This window comes from Haliotis rufescens, unplaced genomic scaffold (genome assembly GCF_023055435.1).
Source record: "Haliotis rufescens isolate VD_foot unplaced genomic scaffold, xgHalRufe1.0.p SCAF_21, whole genome shotgun sequence".
Lineage (NCBI taxonomy): Eukaryota > Metazoa > Mollusca > Gastropoda > Lepetellida > Haliotidae > Haliotis > Haliotis rufescens.
The window spans coordinates 2,869,753-2,889,923 of NW_025963902.1; the positions used below are offsets into that span (position 1 = coordinate 2,869,753).

A 20,171-nucleotide genomic window follows, 5' to 3' on the forward strand; every position below is an offset into this window, starting at 1 on the left:
CAAGAGTTATTAAGAAAACTCGAAAACCAACGAACAATATGTTTTCAGATACGATGCAGTTTGTAGCATCCATTTCATCATATATCAAATCTTCACAAAACTACCTATTTTAATACAGCGGGGACCAATATCTTCCACCAGGACCTCAATGTTCAATATTAGTTTGGGAATTGTCAACTAACCATCCCACGTCAATGCATATGTTCATTTTTTACCCACCAGAACCCCCATCCTCTCTTGAAAGTATCAATACACACCGTTTGGTTAAATGAGATTTTCAAAAAAATATTTCACACCTATGTTATTGGCTCTGATCATCAATGCATGATACTGACCAATGCGTTTTGCATGCACTGTACACAGAATTTGATTACCTTCTAATTAACATACAATATGGTATATCTGTTAACAAAATTGATACTAGGGATATACGATTGCCATTTATGGCAGGATTTAAGTATGTATCAATATGATCATGTCCTCGAACGAGTCAATTAATTAATAAAGGACCATAAAATACAATGGTATATAGAATACGCTAAACTTCGTTCCAATCATAATCACGCCAATACACCTTCTTTACAGTAGAAGAAAAAGGTGGCACCTGAGACATGAGGATCGCACTAACACTGCTTGCTCTTGTGAGTATTATTGCATGCTATCTGCATTTTGTTGATGGAGAAGAGACAAACGAAGATGGACAGGTGGGACAGAGGGGTAATCTAGTCGAACGATTGCGAAGAGCCGCGTCTGTTAGAAGTGGCTCTGGGGAACCTTCAATGCGATTTAAAAGAGCAATGCCAGTTTTAGCAAGCAATCGACGAGGTCGCCGTCAAAGAAGTCGAGGGGGTAGAGGAGGAAGGCGAGGACGACTTCCAGGAAGGCGAGGGGGTAGACGAGGACGTCGCCCAGGAAGGCGAGGGGGCAGAGGAGGAAGGCGAGGACGCCGTCCAGGAAGGCGAGGAGGTAGACGAGGACGTCGTCCAGGAAGGCGAGGGGGCAGAGGAGGAAGGCGAGGACGCCGCCCAGGAAGGCTAGGGGGTAGACGAGGACGCCGACCAGGAAGGCGAGGGGGTAGAGGAGGAAGGCGAGGACTCAGACGGGGACGCCGACCATTAAGGAAAGGGAACGTAAGGCGAGGACAGGTAAGCATGTACAAACTAATTGCTCACTAATTACTAATTACTTACTACTAATCACTTTTTTTTTGCTAAACTAGTGCAATGAAGTTTGTTGTTTTAACAAGGCGGTCTTGTTGATTCAGTATTAGCATATTCACAATTCGAAAGCAAGTACTGTCCTCTCAATATTTCCAATGCCATTCACCAAACAGTCCAATGACGTTTTCTTTTTACATTTTACTTTCTCTCTACATATTGAATTGTTTCACTGTTTTGTTTCAGCAAACATGGACAGAAATATGTTATTTTAAAATATTAGTTGAGAAGTATCTGTAAAGACATAGGAATCTTCTAAACGAAATATCTATGCCAAAAACTTCACGTAAAACCAGCTTTTTTCTGAAGATTCTTATTACAATTAAGAAAAATACAATTGTTTTTGGCATTGACGTATTCGTTACTCACATTGTCATTATGGTAATACATCAAACTGATGAATATTTATAAGTACCTGCATACAAACAGTTAGTTAGGGATTAGAGATTGTAAAATACATTTAAAAAAGCAGTGTGAACGTAGCGTATGGTATATAGCCATGGTCACACATGTACCGACTCAGATACACAAACTATTGATATCAACGGGAACTTGCTTGAATGAGTATTACTGTAGCATAATCTTTCTTTTCACTGATTGGCACTACATTGTCACTTAATGTCTGCAACTGATCCAATAACCATAGTTTGCTAGTATAATATCTATTCGCTTCATAAATATGACAGAGAATAGAAGGTCTTTGGTTTAGACAGCCTAGAGACGTGTTAGCTGATTTCAGAATACAAGCAAACTAAAGTGTCCACCTCGACCAAGTCACGTTTCCAGATCGTTTTATTTTTAGCATTTTGCAAGTTTGGCGGCAATAGGGAGTATATCAATTTTCCCATCGCATCATAGGATACTCTGGTAATATAGAGTTCCGACACAACTTTATCGTATCAATTGCGATCTGAATAGCATCCAAACATGGCCTTGTTGATAGATACTGAGTTATACGTGATTGGCTATTAGTCATCTCCGTACCGAAATAGGCTTCCCAAAGTAAATTACCTGCAATTTTGATACTTGCGCTCTTGCAACTGAAAACGTGACGTACCCACTCGTCCATGTTTGTGATACATCTTCTTTCAAGTGAGGACACGTCCAGCTATTGACGTAGCACATACGTTCCCTTGCGAAACGCACATTAAGTCTTACTTAGCATACCTTAGCATAGAGACATACCTATAATGGCGTGGTTATATATGACGTTTTCAAGGTATACAAGTACTACTACCAGTACAAGTAATGAGGACTTGAAGTAAACACTGATAACATAGCTCCGCCGTGGGGCCTTTGGGGCAATATACTTTTCTTATTGTAAGTTGTTGACGTTTGGGGGAATAACAAACCAACCCCGGATAGAATAGAGCTCTGACACTATACAATACATGGACAATGTGTAAAAGTAGTATAGCTATGAATGACTATATTTCCGTATTTGATATTGGTATCTTCCTCCGGCACTCTTGCCACCGCTCAACGAAACTTTTAAAAATGATAACGTCAGTGCATTCTCAGATAGAAGAGACCCTGAAACTGCACTTTGTACTGACACTGTATATAAGTATTATAAACATGGCTGGCTACATTTGCCTTATCGATATGGAGGTATCTTCCTAGACACTCATTCTTACATGCCACCACTGTCTGACTGTCTTTCTTTCTGTCTGTCTGTCACTCTCTCTCTATCTATCTACCACACACACACACACACACTCACTCACTCACTCACTCACTCACTCACTCACTCACTCACTCACTCACTCACTCACTCACTCACTCACTCACTCATTCATTCATCAGACAACGTAACATGTTCAGTTGAATATTTACAATTGTAATATGGAAAATTTCTTTTGCAGGTGACGCCGCCCTAACCGTGATATAAAAATGAACTTGTGCATGTCAGTCATGAATAAAGGCAAATGTTAGTTTGTATTTGTTCTCGTTTTTGTTTATGTTCATTTTCACGCTTGTGTCCTGATTTGTTTAATACATGAATTAGGTACTAAAATTGTAAGATCCATTTATACAACCTCAGAGGTGGTGAGACAGCCAAGTCCTTGACATGTTCGATAGTTACACCGAACATCCGGGTTTTATTCCCACATGGGTATAATGTTTTAAGGCCATTTCTGCTGTACCCTGTCGTGATATTGCCAGAAGAGTATCTAAGGCAGGGAAACAACATACCCACTCGCTCACCCACAAAGCAGTTTATTGTATGCGTGCGCTTTACGGCAAAACACACAAGAGTTATCTTCCTCTGCTGTCGACTGTTAACAATGTGTTTAACTGACTCTATGGTTCCTTTTGCGTTTTTTATGCCCAATGTTACATGCAATATACAAATATACAGTAAAATATACAAATATACAGTATAATATCTATTCGCTTCATAAATATGACAGAGAATAGAAGGTCTTTGGTTTAGACAGCCTAGAGACGTGTTAGCTGATTTCAGAATACAAGCAAACTAAAGTGTCCACCTCGACCAAGTCACGTTTCCAGATCGTTTTATTTTTAGCATTTTGCAAGTTTGGCGGCAATAGGGAGTATATCAATTTTCCCATCGCATCATAGGATACTCTGGTAATATAGAGTTCCGACACAACTTTATCGTATCAATTGCGATCTGAATAGCATCCAAACATGGCCTTGTTGATAGATACTGAGTTATACGTGATTGGCTATTAGTCATCTCCGTACCGAAATAGGCTTCCCAAAGTAAATTACCTGCAATTTTGATACTTGCGCTCTTGCAACTGAAAACGTGACGTACCCACTCGTCCATGTTTGTGATACATCTTCTTTCAAGTGAGGACACGTCCAGCTATTGACGTAGCACATACGTTCCCTTGCGAAACGCACATTAAGTCTTACTTAGCATACCTTAGCATAGAGACATACCTATAATGGCGTGGTTATATATGACGTTTTCAAGGTATACAAGTACTACTACCAGTACAAGTAATGAGGACTTGAAGTAAACACTGATAACATAGCTCCGCCGTGGGGCCTTTGGGGCAATATACTTTTCTTATTGTAAGTTGTTGACGTTTGGGGGAATAACAAACCAACCCCGGATAGAATAGAGCTCTGACACTATACAATACATGGACAATGTGTAAAAGTAGTATAGCTATGAATGACTATATTTCCGTATTTGATATTGGTATCTTCCTCCGGCACTCTTGCCACCGCTCAACGAAACTTTTAAAAATGATAACGTCAGTGCATTCTCAGATAGAAGAGACCCTGAAACTGCACTTTGTACTGACACTGTATATAAGTATTATAAACATGGCTGGCTACATTTGCCTTATCGATATGGAGGTATCTTCCTAGACACTCATTCTTACATGCCACCACTGTCTGACTGTCTTTCTTTCTGTCTGTCTGTCACTCTCTCTCTATCTATCTACCACACACACACACACACACTCACTCACTCACTCACTCACTCACTCACTCACTCACTCACTCACTCACTCACTCATTCATTCATCAGACAACGTAACATGTTCAGTTGAATATTTACAATTGTAATATGGAAAATTTCTTTTGCAGGTGACGCCGCCCTAACCGTGATATAAAAATGAACTTGTGCATGTCAGTCATGAATAAAGGCAAATGTTAGTTTGTATTTGTTCTCGTTTTTGTTTATGTTCATTTTCACGCTTGTGTCCTGATTTGTTTAATACATGAATTAGGTACTAAAATTGTAAGATCCATTTATACAACCTCAGAGGTGGTGAGACAGCCAAGTCCTTGACATGTTCGATAGTTACACCGAACATCCGGGTTTTATTCCCACATGGGTATAATGTTTTAAGGCCATTTCTGCTGTACCCTGTCGTGATATTGCCAGAAGAGTATCTAAGGCAGGGAAACAACATACCCACTCGCTCACCCACAAAGCAGTTTATTGTATGCGTGCGCTTTACGGCAAAACACACAAGAGTTATCTTCCTCTGCTGTCGACTGTTAACAATGTGTTTAACTGACTCTATGGTTCCTTTTGCGTTTTTTATGCCCAATGTTACATGCAATATACAAATATACAGTAAACTACGGTTATAACGAACTCAAAGGGACCACTAATTTTAGTTCGTAATAACCGTAGTTCGTTATAAGCATATATACAGCATATTTACATCAAATGGGCGGGACTAAAAAATACGTTCGTTATATCCGTCAGTTCGTTATAAGCGTGTTCGTTATAAACGTTGTTTACTGTATATAATATGCTTCTGCCGATACCTCAACCCCCGGTTAATGATATTATTACCTATTTGCATTGACTGAAGCACTGAAATGCGTATACCACAACGTATATTTAAGAACTTATGTTGATATTATGTTGGCTCACTGGAACATGAACGCTTTGAACCCTGAAAATTAAAATCTCGTAAACGCCGGAGCTTGCCAACACAACATGAAAATCATTTTTTATAAATTCGTATTTTGAAGTTAAAAGGGTGCTAATTTTACTATGACGCACAATTTAGGCGATTTACGTGACGTTATTCGGGATAACACTTTGTTACTAAAGTACAGATTCTAGTACTTTTTTGGGCTGAGTCCCATCGAAGTGTTATCCCAGATATACCATTTGTTATATAACGTTAGTTGTGACATCAAAAATTATCAAAAAAAGTATCTTCAAACTGCGAAACGTGCAATAAGCAATAAGCTTATACTGTTTAGTTTCCTAAGTCTCTTTAGCTGTGAGTGAGTGAGTGTGTATGGTTTATGCCACCTTTTGCAGTATTCCAACAATATTGTGATGGCCATCACGACGAAAATATATAAATAATAATGTATCTTAATTATAAAATGTGTAAGTCAAAAATATTTCCTAAATATTTCTCTGTTGTATTTTTGATGGTTATATGACAGTGCACAAATTATTTCATAATTATCCTGTAAACTGTAATTAGTTTTGCGGGTATATATCAATGTATTTTTGCCAACCTCGTTTTCACGTTATTCAATGTTTTGAATCCCGTTTTGGTCAGAAATCTATCAGAGGATCATAGTATGCTGTTATAGAGCTTCATAGCACACTGTTATCTCGTAAAAATAATCATATGTCCATGCTATCATGTTACGCATATTGTTTAGGACATGTCAACAACGTGCCTGTCAAAACGATCGTGTTTACTTTTTCAAGAGTTTTTGCATTGACCGTAACTTTTGAAGAATTCCTCGTTCTAAGCACACAATTACGCAAATTAACCATCAGGTACAGATTAATCATACCTTCGTTCTTCAACAAAGATATCACAATCCCTTGGCAGCTCGATATTTATCAATATTTGTGTGAATTTGTGATCAGAGCTGAACTACGTGTTTCGCCCACGCCTGCTATTTTAACTTTGTGACAGCTAGCTTAGGTCGCAATGAAGTTACTGAATTTGGCTAAAGCTTAGCATTTTGCATTATGAAGTTTATTTAATCTAATGAACTATGTCCAGGGGAACCCAGAATCATATTTGATGATATTTCAAGACGTGTATTAAAGTAACTGTTAATTCTGACATTAGGAACTATGTAATCTTCGCTGATGTATTCATGTGCAATATTTAGCGTGACTATTTAAGAACATTTCTCATAAATATGACATCCTGTGCTTCTGTCAAAGCATGCCAGTGGCCAATTCATGTTATTAAACGTCTTATGTATCAGAAAAATTCCAATTGCCTCCTGACATTTGAACTTTTCCTCTTCCTCTTCCTCTTCCTCAATCGTAATTCCCAGTCGATGTTGCTTGTTATTACGTCCTCTTGGCAGGCAGCAAGGACGTAGCCTCGACGTAGCAGGAAGTAATTGTTTATCTTGTGATATTGAAAGGCAATTAGTGAATCAATTAGACATAATTAATTGATTGGTATAAATACTCATTTTCATACCAAATCACCTCCTGAGATGGTTTGTCTTCCTCTTTATTTCAGTGATTTCACGTTGTGAAAGTAGATCCCTCAAAGGAATAAGGACTTAAAGAGACGTAATTTCTCGTAATCTGATTGGTCAAAAACAGACATGTGACCATTTTCGCACACCTATAAATACGATGAGATCCATACTGGGTCATTCCGACTTTGGTCAGTTTCAATCAAAGGGCAGATAATTCAGCCCAAAAGTTCCCCTTGTCCTTACGTAATCATTTCTATAAATAGACTGCATTTTGAAAACAGACACAAATTGCTATCTTAGTAACTGTACAGTTATTCAGATAAAGAAGCCATCTATATGTATATACATCAGTAAACTACCATTATAGTTACAGGCAATAACTATTTTGCCCAGACACTGGACCTTACAAATAAACCTTAAAAATCAGAGGGATCTATTTATTTGGAAGCATTGTGTTTTCCATATAAGGCATTGTTATACCCACATGAATAAAAACTAATTATTCGTTGAAAAGAAGTGTTTTGACTCTCAGTTACATCCAGACATCAAGGTTTATCAGAAGTTCGGGTCCGGGCCGCTACAGTATCATGGCGGGGGACACCAGAAAGGGGCTTAACACATTGTGTCCATGTAGGGATATCGACTCTTATTGGCCGTCTGTCTGATTGTGATACCCCGTACAAAACATGTAAAAACGTGTTTAATTGTACAAGTTCATGTGTGATATCACAATGACACTAAGCATATGATACACACAAAGATCCATAGTTGATATCTAGTTTAGTTTAAGTAACATGGAAAATAATATGTGTATCATGCAAATGCGTATACAGTGATCAGCTTGGTGGGAGTAATGCCTTAAATATGTTTATCAACGTTAACTGTGTGGTCGCACTGATAAGGATGTCTCTCCCATGTGTGATTTACTTTACTACATATATCAACTGTCATAAAAACACAGCAGTATTTAGCGACTAACTGTATGCACGTATATATACATACTGATTTGAAAAAGAACGTAAGTTGATCATAAATTTAATATTCATGTCACATAATTTTAAGGGCAAAAAAATCTTTCAAGTATATTTTACAACTGGTGTTTATCTATCAAACATTCATGCGACTGGAATACCAAGGCTGGTCTATGAAACACTACTACTTTATCGGGCCTGTCAATTATTCAGTACCGTATTTGATCTTTATTTTAACTGCATGCAAATAACATAAAGCGACCAAACGGTCGATTTTGTTTTAAATGTATCCGTTACGTTAGTTCATTGTTCAAGTACCGCCTCCGTGGTCTAGAGGTAGAGCGTCCGCCCGGAGAGTGGAAGGTCCGGGGTTTGATCCCCGGCCGCGTCATACCAAAAGACGTTAAAAGATGGTACTTGTTGTTACCCTGTCTGGCGCTAGGCATTAAGGGGCTAAAACAAGGACTGGTCGGCTCGGAGTCAGTATATTGTGTCTGAGTGGGATATTCATGTTAAACTGCGGCATGGTATGTCAGTGAGCTGGTCCGGACTGATGCCGATTTATAGTGCTACTATAAATCGGCATCAGTCCGGACTAGTACAAGCAGCCACACACACACACACACACGTGCATGCACGTCGCTATATAAATGCAATAATCTTGGACGCGACGTTAAACCCAATTTCACCTCACATCATTTTTCAAGTAGCATAGCAAAGTTAGAAGTCTTTAAAGCAAGTTTAATAAAATGGCAAAGTTACAAGTAAAAGTGACTTGCCTTCAAAAACAAACAGAGAGGATCTCAGGCAAAGCAGGAGTAACCCAGTTGTTGATGTTTTTGTTGTTGTTGCTTTAAGTGTTTACGAGGTCGCCTTCTGACCTCTTCGATTTCTAATTTGCCCCTTTGTTGACTGAAGGGAGTAGGCTGTATCTCCGCTTTGTCTATAGCTAGCTTCGCCAGTGTGTCTACGTTTTTATTTTCCATGAATATCTAAGTAAGACGGCATACAACAAGGCTCCACCTGTTGTCCATGGTCCGGTAGTTTTGTATATTGGAATAGAATATTATTAACTGTTGTTGGTCTCGAGTTTAAGTTCTGCCGCTGATAGCTCAGTAGCGAGCTACCCCTGTATTAATTTTGAATCGAAAGAAAGTAGTTTTTATGGCCTCCCTAAAGTTCATAAGAGCGCACAGATCCTAGAAAAATGTCGAACTTTGAATTCTGCTTATGTCAAAATAGCCCCCGTAAATGCTTTAAAATTACTGCCAATAATTGCGGGACCCAAATGTCCCACACACAGAATCAGTGACCTTATAGATAAAGTGTTTAAACCAATACTAAACATGTCAAGAGCTACATAAAAGATACCACTGATTTTCTGAACCAACTTCCCGCCTCAGTCGAAAATGGTACAAAGTTGGTCAGTTTTGATGTAGTTAGTTTATATTCAAACATTCCCCATCATCTCGGCATAGAAGCTATTGAATACTGGATAAATAAACACCGTTCGGAAATCCGAGAAGACATTACCTCCGAATTCATTATCGATAGTATTAAATTTATTCTAAATAATAATACTTTTAATTTTGATGGTTCTCATTACAAACACATTAAAGGCACAGCAATTGGGACAAAAAAGGCCCCTACTTATGCAACCCTTGTACTTGGTTATTTGGAGGAAAAACTGTACTCAAAAATTGAAGAAAGATACGGCATTGAATTTGGACAGGCATTTCAAGATAAATGGAAAAGATTTTTAAATGATTGTTTTGTTCTATGGAATCGGAATGAAAACGATCTACAGTGTTTGATATATATTTTACAGACATCCCATCCAAGTTTAATCTTTACTTTAGAGATGAGCGATAACAATCTATCGTTTCTAGATGTAATGGTAACAATTTCAAACAATAACATTGAAACAGATGTATATTACAAACCAACCGATTCGAAGCAATACCTCAATTACAATTCCTGTCACCCCCGTCATACTAAAAACAGTGTTCCTTACTCATTAGCACGTATCTAATTCAGATCGTGCACAATATAGACTCGATGAACTGAGGGAGTCACTATTAGAAAGAAACTACCCTAGAGAAATAGTGGAAGACGCAATAAACAAGGCGAAATGACAAAACCGTTGTGATCTTTTAAAACCTAAAGATAAACCTAACGAGAGTGTTCTCTCTTTTGTTACAACCTTTAATCCCCCAAACCCGGAAATATTTGGAAGTGTTCGGGAAACACTGTATCCCTTAAATAAGTGTAAAGAACTAAAACAAAAAATACCACAAAATAAACTTATTAAAAGTAAAAGACAGAGCCAAAATCTGAAACAGATTCTTACTAGGGCTTCTTTCTCAAATGGAAAACAAGAATGTAAAACAGTACAAAAGTGTAACAGGCCAAATTGTGGAACTTGCCCTCATGTTTTACAATGTTGTTCTTTTACATTCAAAGACGGAAATACTTTCTATGTCCGTGAGAATATGAATTGTGCTTCAAAAAACTTGATTTATGTCCTACAATGTGCTGGATGCAAGGCCGAATACATTGGACAGACAGGGGACACCCTAAGAGCGAGAGTGAGGGTCCACCGACAAACAAATAAGGGACCCCTCTTGTCGGTGTATCCCACTCAGTCAACACATTGATCAGTGTGCCGGGAATAAAACACCAAATTTTGTGATATTTCCGTTTTACAAATGTGACAATGATGCATTGAGAAAGATAAAAGAAAGTTAATTTATTAATACTTTCAAACCAAAATTAAATGGCCTGAAATAATTGAATTAGTTTATACAATTACAATGTAATGTACATTTTACTGCCACTACAATACTTATTTCTGTATGTGTCGTACGCCTGCCCTATCGTCTTACGCCTGTCTTATTGTGACGTCACAAAGTTAGATTGCACTATGACGTCATACTATGTTAGAGTGCACTGTGACGTCAAAACAGCGTAACGGTATAACTGTACTCTTGAAAATCACATGCGTGAAACCGGTTGAGTAAATTATACAGCTCATCTTTGGACTTTTGTATTTTATCTATATATATATATATATTTAGCACATACATTACCTATATAAAATCTCTCGGCGCTTAATTAAAAAAGCATGGCAAGTTTTGGCAACGCAAAAGAAAAGATCTGGGTTTGCTAAAACACTAGTAAATCTTTCTGGAGCTGGTCAGCCAGGTGCGCCGGGTGCTGAATGGCAATAGCCCTACACCCATAAGTGTCCTGCGTGTTGATCACTAAGAACAGTGACCTAACATTTAATGCCTCAAACTCGATTGACTGGTTTCCACAACTTGCATCCCAGGGCGCTACATACTATTATGCAAGTCCTGAAACCTATGTCGAGTTTACTGGCATGGGAAATATGAAGTTGTAGAATATATTTGAAGTTGTTAGAAACTCGAAGAAAAATATAATAATTTTGACAACATTATACAAATATGACGAAGATTCAAGACATTAATTTTGTGTCTTGCTGACATAACCTTCAAAGTAGACCGTCCTTTGTATTCCGAAAAATATGTCTCTCAAGGGGTCCTATTAGATTATTTACATTTAACATTTCCCGATGGCATTCCGCTTGAACGCTACATGACATCTACAAAATCAATCTCTTATGACATTGTAAATGCAAAGGATCTACGGTGGCTTTTCATGCCAAACGTCGGAGATGAATGACTTTGTTGACGTCAGATTTGTTTATGTACTCAATCATGCATATCAGATCCAATAAATCTCCACGCGACACCAAATCCTTTCGTATATAAGACAAGTACATCACCATTCATTTCATTTTTATATCGACAACCACGTCGATAAGTCTCCTTACCGTGTAATAGTTGGCTTGCAAAGGTAGACATGAGGATCACGCTTGTTCTGCTGGTTGCCTTAAGTTGTCTTGCATGCGTGCATTCGTTTGGAAGAGGTGGGAGACGAAGGAACAGTTCAAATAGCTTAACACCCAAAGACTCCCCAGGGCGTGGTAGACCTGCAATACGTAGCTCTAGAAGGGCACCTGTAGGGAGTGGTAGCCGATTGGGTGGGTCTGCACTTCCGTCGGGTGGACGAGGATTTGGAGCAGAGGGACAAAGACAGGGTGGACGAGGACTTGGAGCAAGGGGACAAAGTCCGGGTGGAGGACGACCTACAGGAAGAGGACAAAGATTTGGTGGACGAGGACGTTCATCATGGGGACGACGACCTGCAAGGCGAGGACCCACAATAGGGCGGCGCCAGCCACTTGGGCGAGGAGGCCCCATCAGAAATCCATTTATGGCTGCTGTAAGTTTTTTCGATACAATATTTTCATAGGCTCTTCCTTACTTGACACTGTACTTTATTCGTTGAAACCGTGTCTGTTGTGTATGGTCTATGATCTCCTCCCATTTGTTTTCTTTCGTACACATAAGATCAAAGACCTTGAGTTCTCATATAACTGAAATAGTGTTATCTGTTACACTCACTAACTCACTCATCAATTGATTTTATGCGTGTTATGCATACCAGTTCTACAAGAGATCTTAAGGTTTATTACCTTATATGTGCTACACTAGCCCAAATGGGGGAGGCGAGGGTGTAGCCTAGTGGTTACAATGGGTGAAGCCCATTTCTGGTGTCTCCAGCCGTGATAGTGCTGAAATATTGCTAACACTGGCGTAAAACCATACTCACTCACTCACACCGAAGACAAAAATGAAATACATATCTATCATGTGGTAACCATTTAGAATGAAAACATTTAATTCAATTACGATTTCATAACGTTGATGATTGCAATGATCAGTTTCCTTAAACACTGTTCCAGCTCGGAATGGGCGCCGAGCGTCGACAATGGCTACGTATGGTGGACGCAAATATCACCATCAAGGAGTCAGCTAAGTTCAACAGGACCACGGAATTCATTATTCTGTCATCATTTGACAGAAGGCTAATGAATTCTAATATTTCATCCGCATTTTCAGCTTATGACTTTCAAAACGTAATTATTTTCATTTATTCTTTTATTGATGAGAGACTTGAGTAGCATTCAGAAGTTGGTGTGATAACACTTTGATTTTCACTGAAGTGTCACCTCAGTTGTAATAAAAACAAGTTGTTTATTCATTAACTCGGATACATTAACTACTAAATGACTAATATTTTGTGTGTGTAAAAGCAAGGCGATAACATGATCGATTCATTTCATACTGGTCTTGAATTTTGAACAAAATGTAACAACCACTATACAAAGCTTTGCTCCATTTTAATTACTGGCACTCCAGAAGAAGTACTCGAGCCCCAAACGTTACAGATGTTGATCTTCATTACAGGGAGTGGCTGCAGCTCTACTCAGGATAAACAACACCAAAGTCTGTCTGGTGTTCCCCATTTCAGACTTCAACGCAGCGGTCAACTCAATCAGTGGCAGAAATGTAAGTGTTTATCTTTGAAATGCTGACACCAACACCATGACATCTTCAGCTTCATAAAATGGAAATACACCTGTAAGGTACTGGCTAATGACACGGTTGAAGCAGCGCCTACTTAAGTAAATATGAATAAAAATAAGACCTCAATGACAGATAATAACCAGTCTCAATTATTCAACGAACCAGATTTCGGACGTAGAAGGTAAAAGCGCGGTGAAAATTATGAGTACAATGTTTGAAAAAAGGAAGTTTTCGTTTGGTTCGGAGGTTAATCGAAAATTACGTTTTGGTATATTTAACATTCCTGGTTCAGAGCTGAAATTTGATTATCAAAAAGTATATCTTATCGTTCCTACGTGTTCTTACAAGATTCACTGTTTCATATGTTGTAAATGTCCACTGACGGGATTATTTTATTTTTTGAAGGTGTCTCAGCTCGTAACAACACCAGATAATGATGAAGAATATATAATGAAGACAGATGATAAGATGACAGATGCTGAGCTGGTAGCTTTCAATTCGACCTCACCTGCCCTGTACCAGATCTGCCAGGGACGACGCACTACACCAGCTATTATCATCGACGCCACGACAACAGTACAAATTGGTGAGAAATGAATGGATTTTTCCGCTAACATTATACATATGGCGCTTTGCTGCTTTCATTCTTCTGGCACCTTGAACACAATAGACATCGAACAGTCTTGTTCTTGTTCGGGGCGCGTACCAGTTATTCTAAACATACATGCCTTTTAAGACCATGTACCTTTTCTGCTACGGAAATTATCTTTTCGGCCGAAATAAAAAGGACGTGCCCAAGACTAATGAAACTACCAAAATCCCCCCAAAAAGTGATAACATTCACACGCTCATTTTAAGAATATATATCTATATATGTGTATGTGTGTGTGTGTGTGTGTGTGTGTGTGTGTGTGTGTGCGTGCGTGCGTGCGTGCGTGCGCGCGCGCGCGTGTCTAAGGGGTAGGTGGGTGGGCGGTCAACATGGATGTCTCAGTTTGTCTTTGAAATATGCTATGCAGCGTTACTTCCCTTTTCCACGCCAGACACCTATGAAAGTGGGTTCGAATCCCGGTTCGCCCCTGATTATGTTTCTCAGTTTGTCAGCGCCAAACCTGTGCTCGTCAGTCACTTCGGACTTTCTCCCCACATCGAGCTGACACGCCGTGATTGAATTACTGTTCAACGGCGATAATCCCATCTGACATACTCACTTACTTTAAGATTGTCCTGTAATAACGATATAATCAAGTCGTCACCTGTAACCTATGTATGAATCTGTTTACAATGAAAAACATCGCTCTCCTCCTCCATCAATCTCACTCACTCAGTCTTTCATTGTTTCTTTCTCTCCCCTCTTACTCGCTGTCTCTCTCTGTCTGTCTCTGTATATATATATATATATTTCACTGTTTCTACCATTCTTTCACCCCCCTTCCACCATACCTACGACTTTACATGCATAGAAGTATATTTTATATATATAGTCTTTTATGTTTTGTAGGTGACGACGTAGCAGATCTAGACCCTGTGACGTTCTTGTCAATCAACGGCAAAGTAGATATCTATCTCAAGTCTACATTATCACTATAATAAAAAAATCCTATATTCAGTGTTTTCCAGAAATCCTCGCTGTTTCTGAAAGAGTGGAAACTAAAAGCTTCTCTCATCATGGTATCTTACAAGATATCAATTGAATTAATGGACTTGTCAATTGTAGGAACTGCCAAACACTACATGTACATTTAGTTTTGTAATGATATTCCTGAATATTTTGAGATATGAATAAATACACTTTTTTACTGACGATGAGACTACTTGTTCACTGTTTTGTACACATTGCTGAGAAACACAGGCGTTTTTAGAACTGCCGTATTGATTTGTATGGCCCATGCCTTGCAGTTAGTTCCTGGGTGTGTGAATCAAGTTTGCCCTTACATTATTTTCAATGCATTCAGAAACCCAAACTGTATCTGAAATACTTGGCAGAAACGAACATCATCGCACATTCATCTAACGTCTAAAGTATAGACTTGTCATATTTGGGGGTCTAAATTGCCTTAATACATTAGCTTATGCTATACTGACGAAGTTAAATGGTGACACTGCCCACATCACCACCCTGCGCCATGTCACTCACTCACTCACTGTGACAGACACAATTTCACAAATGTAAGAAAGTAGAACGGCGATAAGGCCCAAATCACCTTTGTCATTCAAACGTTCATGTCAATAGGCATGGTCTTGCAGTGGATACCATAATTTAAATCATAAAACCTGGCACGTTTACAACATGTTGTAGTAGCTACATGTTACGAACGAGGGCTTCGAACAATATTGAAGTTCTGTCATGATGGTTTGTCAGTAAAATAACGTTAAACAGGTTCAAACAAATGTTACAGAATGGATACAATTTGGGCGTATGTGTGCATTTCTTGCTTATAAACAACGGATGACAGTGTAAGTGAGTGAGTTAAGATTTAAAGTCACATCGGCAATATTTCAGCCATATAGTGACTAATTCAAGTTATACAGTAATAATACATTTATACAGATATTAAAATCTGTCGACAAAGGACAGTAAAAGCACTAGACTATCACAGATATAGATTTAAAACTAGCATGTTACCATGAAAATGTGACTATTCTGAACAATACATTGTAAAAATGGGCTAGAGATCACCAGCAACCAAAGTTAGGACACCATACTAGGGACCATGGGGACTTACGGTTGTATGGTACGCCAGCAGGATTTACACCATCCCTCTGGCTACTGGTGATTGTTAGACATTTGAAGCCAAAGTATTTAAAAAACAACAAGCATTCTACGATTAAAATCCAGGAAAATGAAACATACTTTGAAGGAAGTGGGACTTACGCACCCTCTCAGGGGGACAATTTTTTTACGATACTTCAACCCCCTTTGAAGGTACAGCCACAAACAATCATAGTTATCGAATCATTCTACCAAATTAAAATCACATACTTTTTTCATTGCATATAATCAAAATGTATCTATTAACTCGATTTCTTTTAAAAATCCAAGAATTAAATGAGAACTTACATTAAAAAGATCCTTTATAGATGAAACCTGGAAATAATTATCCCTTGTGTTTGAAAAATCAATACAGTCAAGCAGGACATGCTTGACTGTGATTCTTTCATCACAAGGGACACAGAATGGAGGATCTTCACCTTGCAATAAACACTCATGTGTATAACGCGAATGGCAAATACGACATCGTCGCATAATGACCTCATCAAATCTGGACTGACAACCCAAGTAGGTGTAACCAATAGTTGGTTTTATTGCATGTAATTTGTTCATATCTACTCGGGTGTCCCACTTCTTCTGCATTAGGTCTTTGATATAGCATCTAATAACAGGTTTGTAGTCACTGTATAGTAGAAGAAGTAGTGTCACAGATTTGTTGAGAGCTGCCTTTGCTGCAGCATCAGCCATAGTGTTACCCGTGATTCCAACATGACTGGGCAACCAGCAAAAGACGATCTCGTATTGGCCAGTAGCAAGGTCATTATATAATTCTAAAATATCTAAAATGGATGGATGATGTGAAGAGCTAGATTTGATTGCCAATAGACACGATAATGAATCAGAAAAGATGATGAACCGTTTACAACTGGACTGTTTTTGGATATATTCCAAAGCAGCTAGTATTGCTTTGGCTTCAGCGGTGAAAATTGAGCTATGGTCTGGTAATCGGTATGATACGGTTCTGGATCCAATGACAGCAGCACTGGAGACTGTGCTACCGTCCTTGGATCCATCTGTAAAAATGGAATGGTGGGATTCATATTTAGTTCTAACTTGTAGATATTCTTGCTGATATATTAATTGATTTGTGTCTTTTAAAATGTGTGAGAGTAAAGTCTACTTCCGGTCTGACAAGTAGCCAAGGAGGAGAAGACAAAAGCCTGAACGGTGGAACATTATCAAGAGTAATGTTGGCAGCTGTAATGTGTTGTTTAATCCGAATGCCTAGTGATTGGACCAGCTGAGGCTTACTGTGAAAAAGTTGTTCGTAACGTGGTTGAAAAACACAGTTGTATGCGGGGTTTAATGGATTACGACGGATGACAGACTCATGACAATGATTTTGCTCAATCGCTATTTTTTGGCCTTCTTTTGTAAATAGTGTGGTTGTGTGTGCCTGAAGAGCGTAAAGCGTGATTAGTCCAGTGCCTAATGTATTATTGTCTTACTGTTCAACTGTTCTGCATATTTCGTAAGTGTTCCTCTTTACTTGTAAGCTTGCAGAAAGTGAGGTGTAATGGGGTTTAACGTCGCGTCCAAGTTTATTGCATTTATATAGTGACGTGCATGCATGTGTGTGTTTGTGGCTGCTTGTACTAGTCCGGACTAAACTGACCACGAGTCGACCAGTACTAGTCCGGACTATACTGACCCATAGTCGACAAGTCCTTGTTCTAGCTCCTTAATTCGAATGCCGGGCAGGGTAACAACAAGTATAATCTTTTATGGTATTTTGGTATGACGCGGTCGGGATCGAAATCCGGCTGGATGCTCTACCACCAGACAATAGAGGCGGTCTCCTCGGCAGTAGTTATTCCAAGTTTAGCATATCGTTTCTACTTTGAACAAAATCCAGAAGGCGCTATCGCTGGGTGTGGCATAGGGCAACAAGCGAACACATGCTTTATGTAAATTGTGTGAATTGCAGGTTTGCTGCCGGAAGGGCAGGACATACCTACCCTTCTCGCGAACACCTGGTGTCATCACTGACCTATTTTGCGTTTTACGCCGAATTGAATCTTTTCGGCATATGATCGAGACTGATTACTCTCTGGCGTTATATATACTGTAAGAATTAAGACGAGTACTTACTTTGGCTTGTTTTCGAGTTACCACTGACTCGACGATAATGGACCAGATCCCATAACATACATACATTTCCCTATTCCCAGTTAACGTAACTTAATACAGTCTGAACACTTATCTAGGAATGAATGTTCTCTTCTGAAACATACAACAGCTTCTGCAAAGATATGATTTGTATGTCAGACACAGTACAGTCAAAGTAATTTAAACAGCTCTCGATATATCTAAGTGTACTTTGAGACGATGGTTTATTCAAATTTTGTTGAAGACAGTATTGTCTGATATTTGGAGGACATTGAAATGTTTCATTTGAAAATTGTGAAACCTTGAAACAGCAGAGCTCGCAAATCTACTACATTAATAAGGATATGTGACAGACTACATACCATGAAGGGATATGCTTATAGCCTGTAATCAACAGTTGGTATATGTGACCACCATGAGATAAGGGACCTTATGGGTGAAAATTACTTCTCATTTTTTTGGAAAACTTCATTATCTTAGAAACACAAAAATTCAATTGGCAAGCTTCAATTCACATTATTGCAGAGATACAAGATCTCAAATACTTGGACTCATTTTCTTTAAAGTTCCATTTATCAGGCTTCATGAAAACACTGATCGAAAACAGCACAATTGTTTCCTACCACCCATCAGTTCCCTCTTCTGCCGGGTCACATATATACACATGGCCAAATGAAGTGGCCGGGAAGTCTCACATTGTTGCAATCTCCAGTCCAGACCTAAAATCTTGAAGTGGAGGAGCAGATTTGAGACGAAGTGAGTGGGGTGGGTTAACGCCGCTTTGAACTGTATCCCATTTATATCGGGGAGGGGGGGGGGGGGGGTCAGCTTAATGTGGGAGGAAAGCCTGAGGTGATGCATCTCTCAGACCTTTACCAATTTGGTTTGTTTGTTGTTTAACGCCCCACTCAGCAATATTCCAGCAATAAGACGGCGGTCTGTGAATAATCGAGCTTGGACCAGACAATCAGGTGATTGATATCATGGGATATCACGCGATTGGGATCAATGACATGCATCAATCATGTCAGCGAGCCTGACCACCCGATCCCGTTAGTCGCCTAAACAAGCATAGACGCCTTTTACGGCAAGCATGGGTTGCTGAAGACCTATTCTACCCCGGATCTTCACGGGTCTTACCACTTTGGTGAACCCCACGGGTAGTAAGAGGGAGACAGTTGCATAATGAAAGTCATTCGAGAATACTTCATAGATGTATGTTAATATGCTAATGTGACACTTACCTGGTGTTTTTATATGCTTAAATGTCATTTGAATCAAAGACAGATTCTCTATTATACTTGTAGGTGATACATGTATGTATAAAGCTTCATAGGGGATATAGTCGTAAAAGAATTATACGAAAACACAATCTTTTGGAATAGCCAGAATACATACCGCTTGAACGTCTTTAAACACGAACAAACAATGTTGACTCACGTTGAGACGAGTTCTGACTATGCTTATTCGAAAATGTTACAGACAAAATACAAAGGACAACAAAAGCATATCTTGTAAATCACTAGTCAAAACAGGCAAATTGTAGGAGCAGCCTCAACCACACACCTGCATGCACGTCGCTATATAAGTGCAATGTACGCGACGTTAAACCCCTATTTAACCTCACTTTCTGCTGCTTACAAGTAAAGAGGAACACTTGCGAAATATGCAGAACAGTGGGGGCAGTGTGAAATGTCTCGGCCAAAAACCTTTTGTTGAACAG

At 39.0% G+C, this 20,171-nt stretch overlaps 1 protein-coding gene and 1 long non-coding RNA gene across 2 annotated transcripts; both read left to right on the plus strand.

Moving 5' to 3' along the window:
* The first annotated feature begins 560 nt into the window (after positions 1–560).
* Positions 561–3,158, plus strand: LOC124133467. The gene is made up of 2 exons (XR_007222548.1): positions 561–1,145; positions 3,083–3,158. It is a non-coding gene; the product is annotated as an uncharacterized LOC124133467 (long non-coding RNA).
* An 8,766-nt stretch (positions 3,159–11,924) lies between these two features.
* Positions 11,925–15,370, plus strand: LOC124133465. Its single transcript, XM_046497898.2, has 5 exons — positions 11,925–12,418; positions 12,942–13,115; positions 13,447–13,548; positions 13,972–14,152; positions 15,068–15,370. The coding sequence occupies exons 1-5, from the start codon at positions 11,996–11,998 to the stop codon at positions 15,154–15,156; spliced, it is 969 nt and encodes a 322-aa protein (XP_046353854.2). The 5' UTR covers positions 11,925–11,995; the 3' UTR covers positions 15,157–15,370.
* The last annotated feature ends 4,801 nt before the right edge of the window (positions 15,371–20,171 follow it).

Bases quoted from the DNA above. Each gene is read 5' to 3' on its own strand.
- LOC124133465 (XM_046497898.2), top strand. From the start codon at position 11,996: ATGAGGATCACGCTTGTTCTGCTGGTTGCCTTAAGTTGTCTTGCATGC. The intron at 13,116-13,446 runs GTAATTATTTTC...TCTTCATTACAG, and splicing joins CAGCTTATGACTTTCAAAAC to GGAGTGGCTGCAGCTCTACT. The intron at 13,549-13,971 runs GTAAGTGTTTAT...TATTTTTTGAAG, and splicing joins ACTCAATCAGTGGCAGAAAT to GTGTCTCAGCTCGTAACAAC.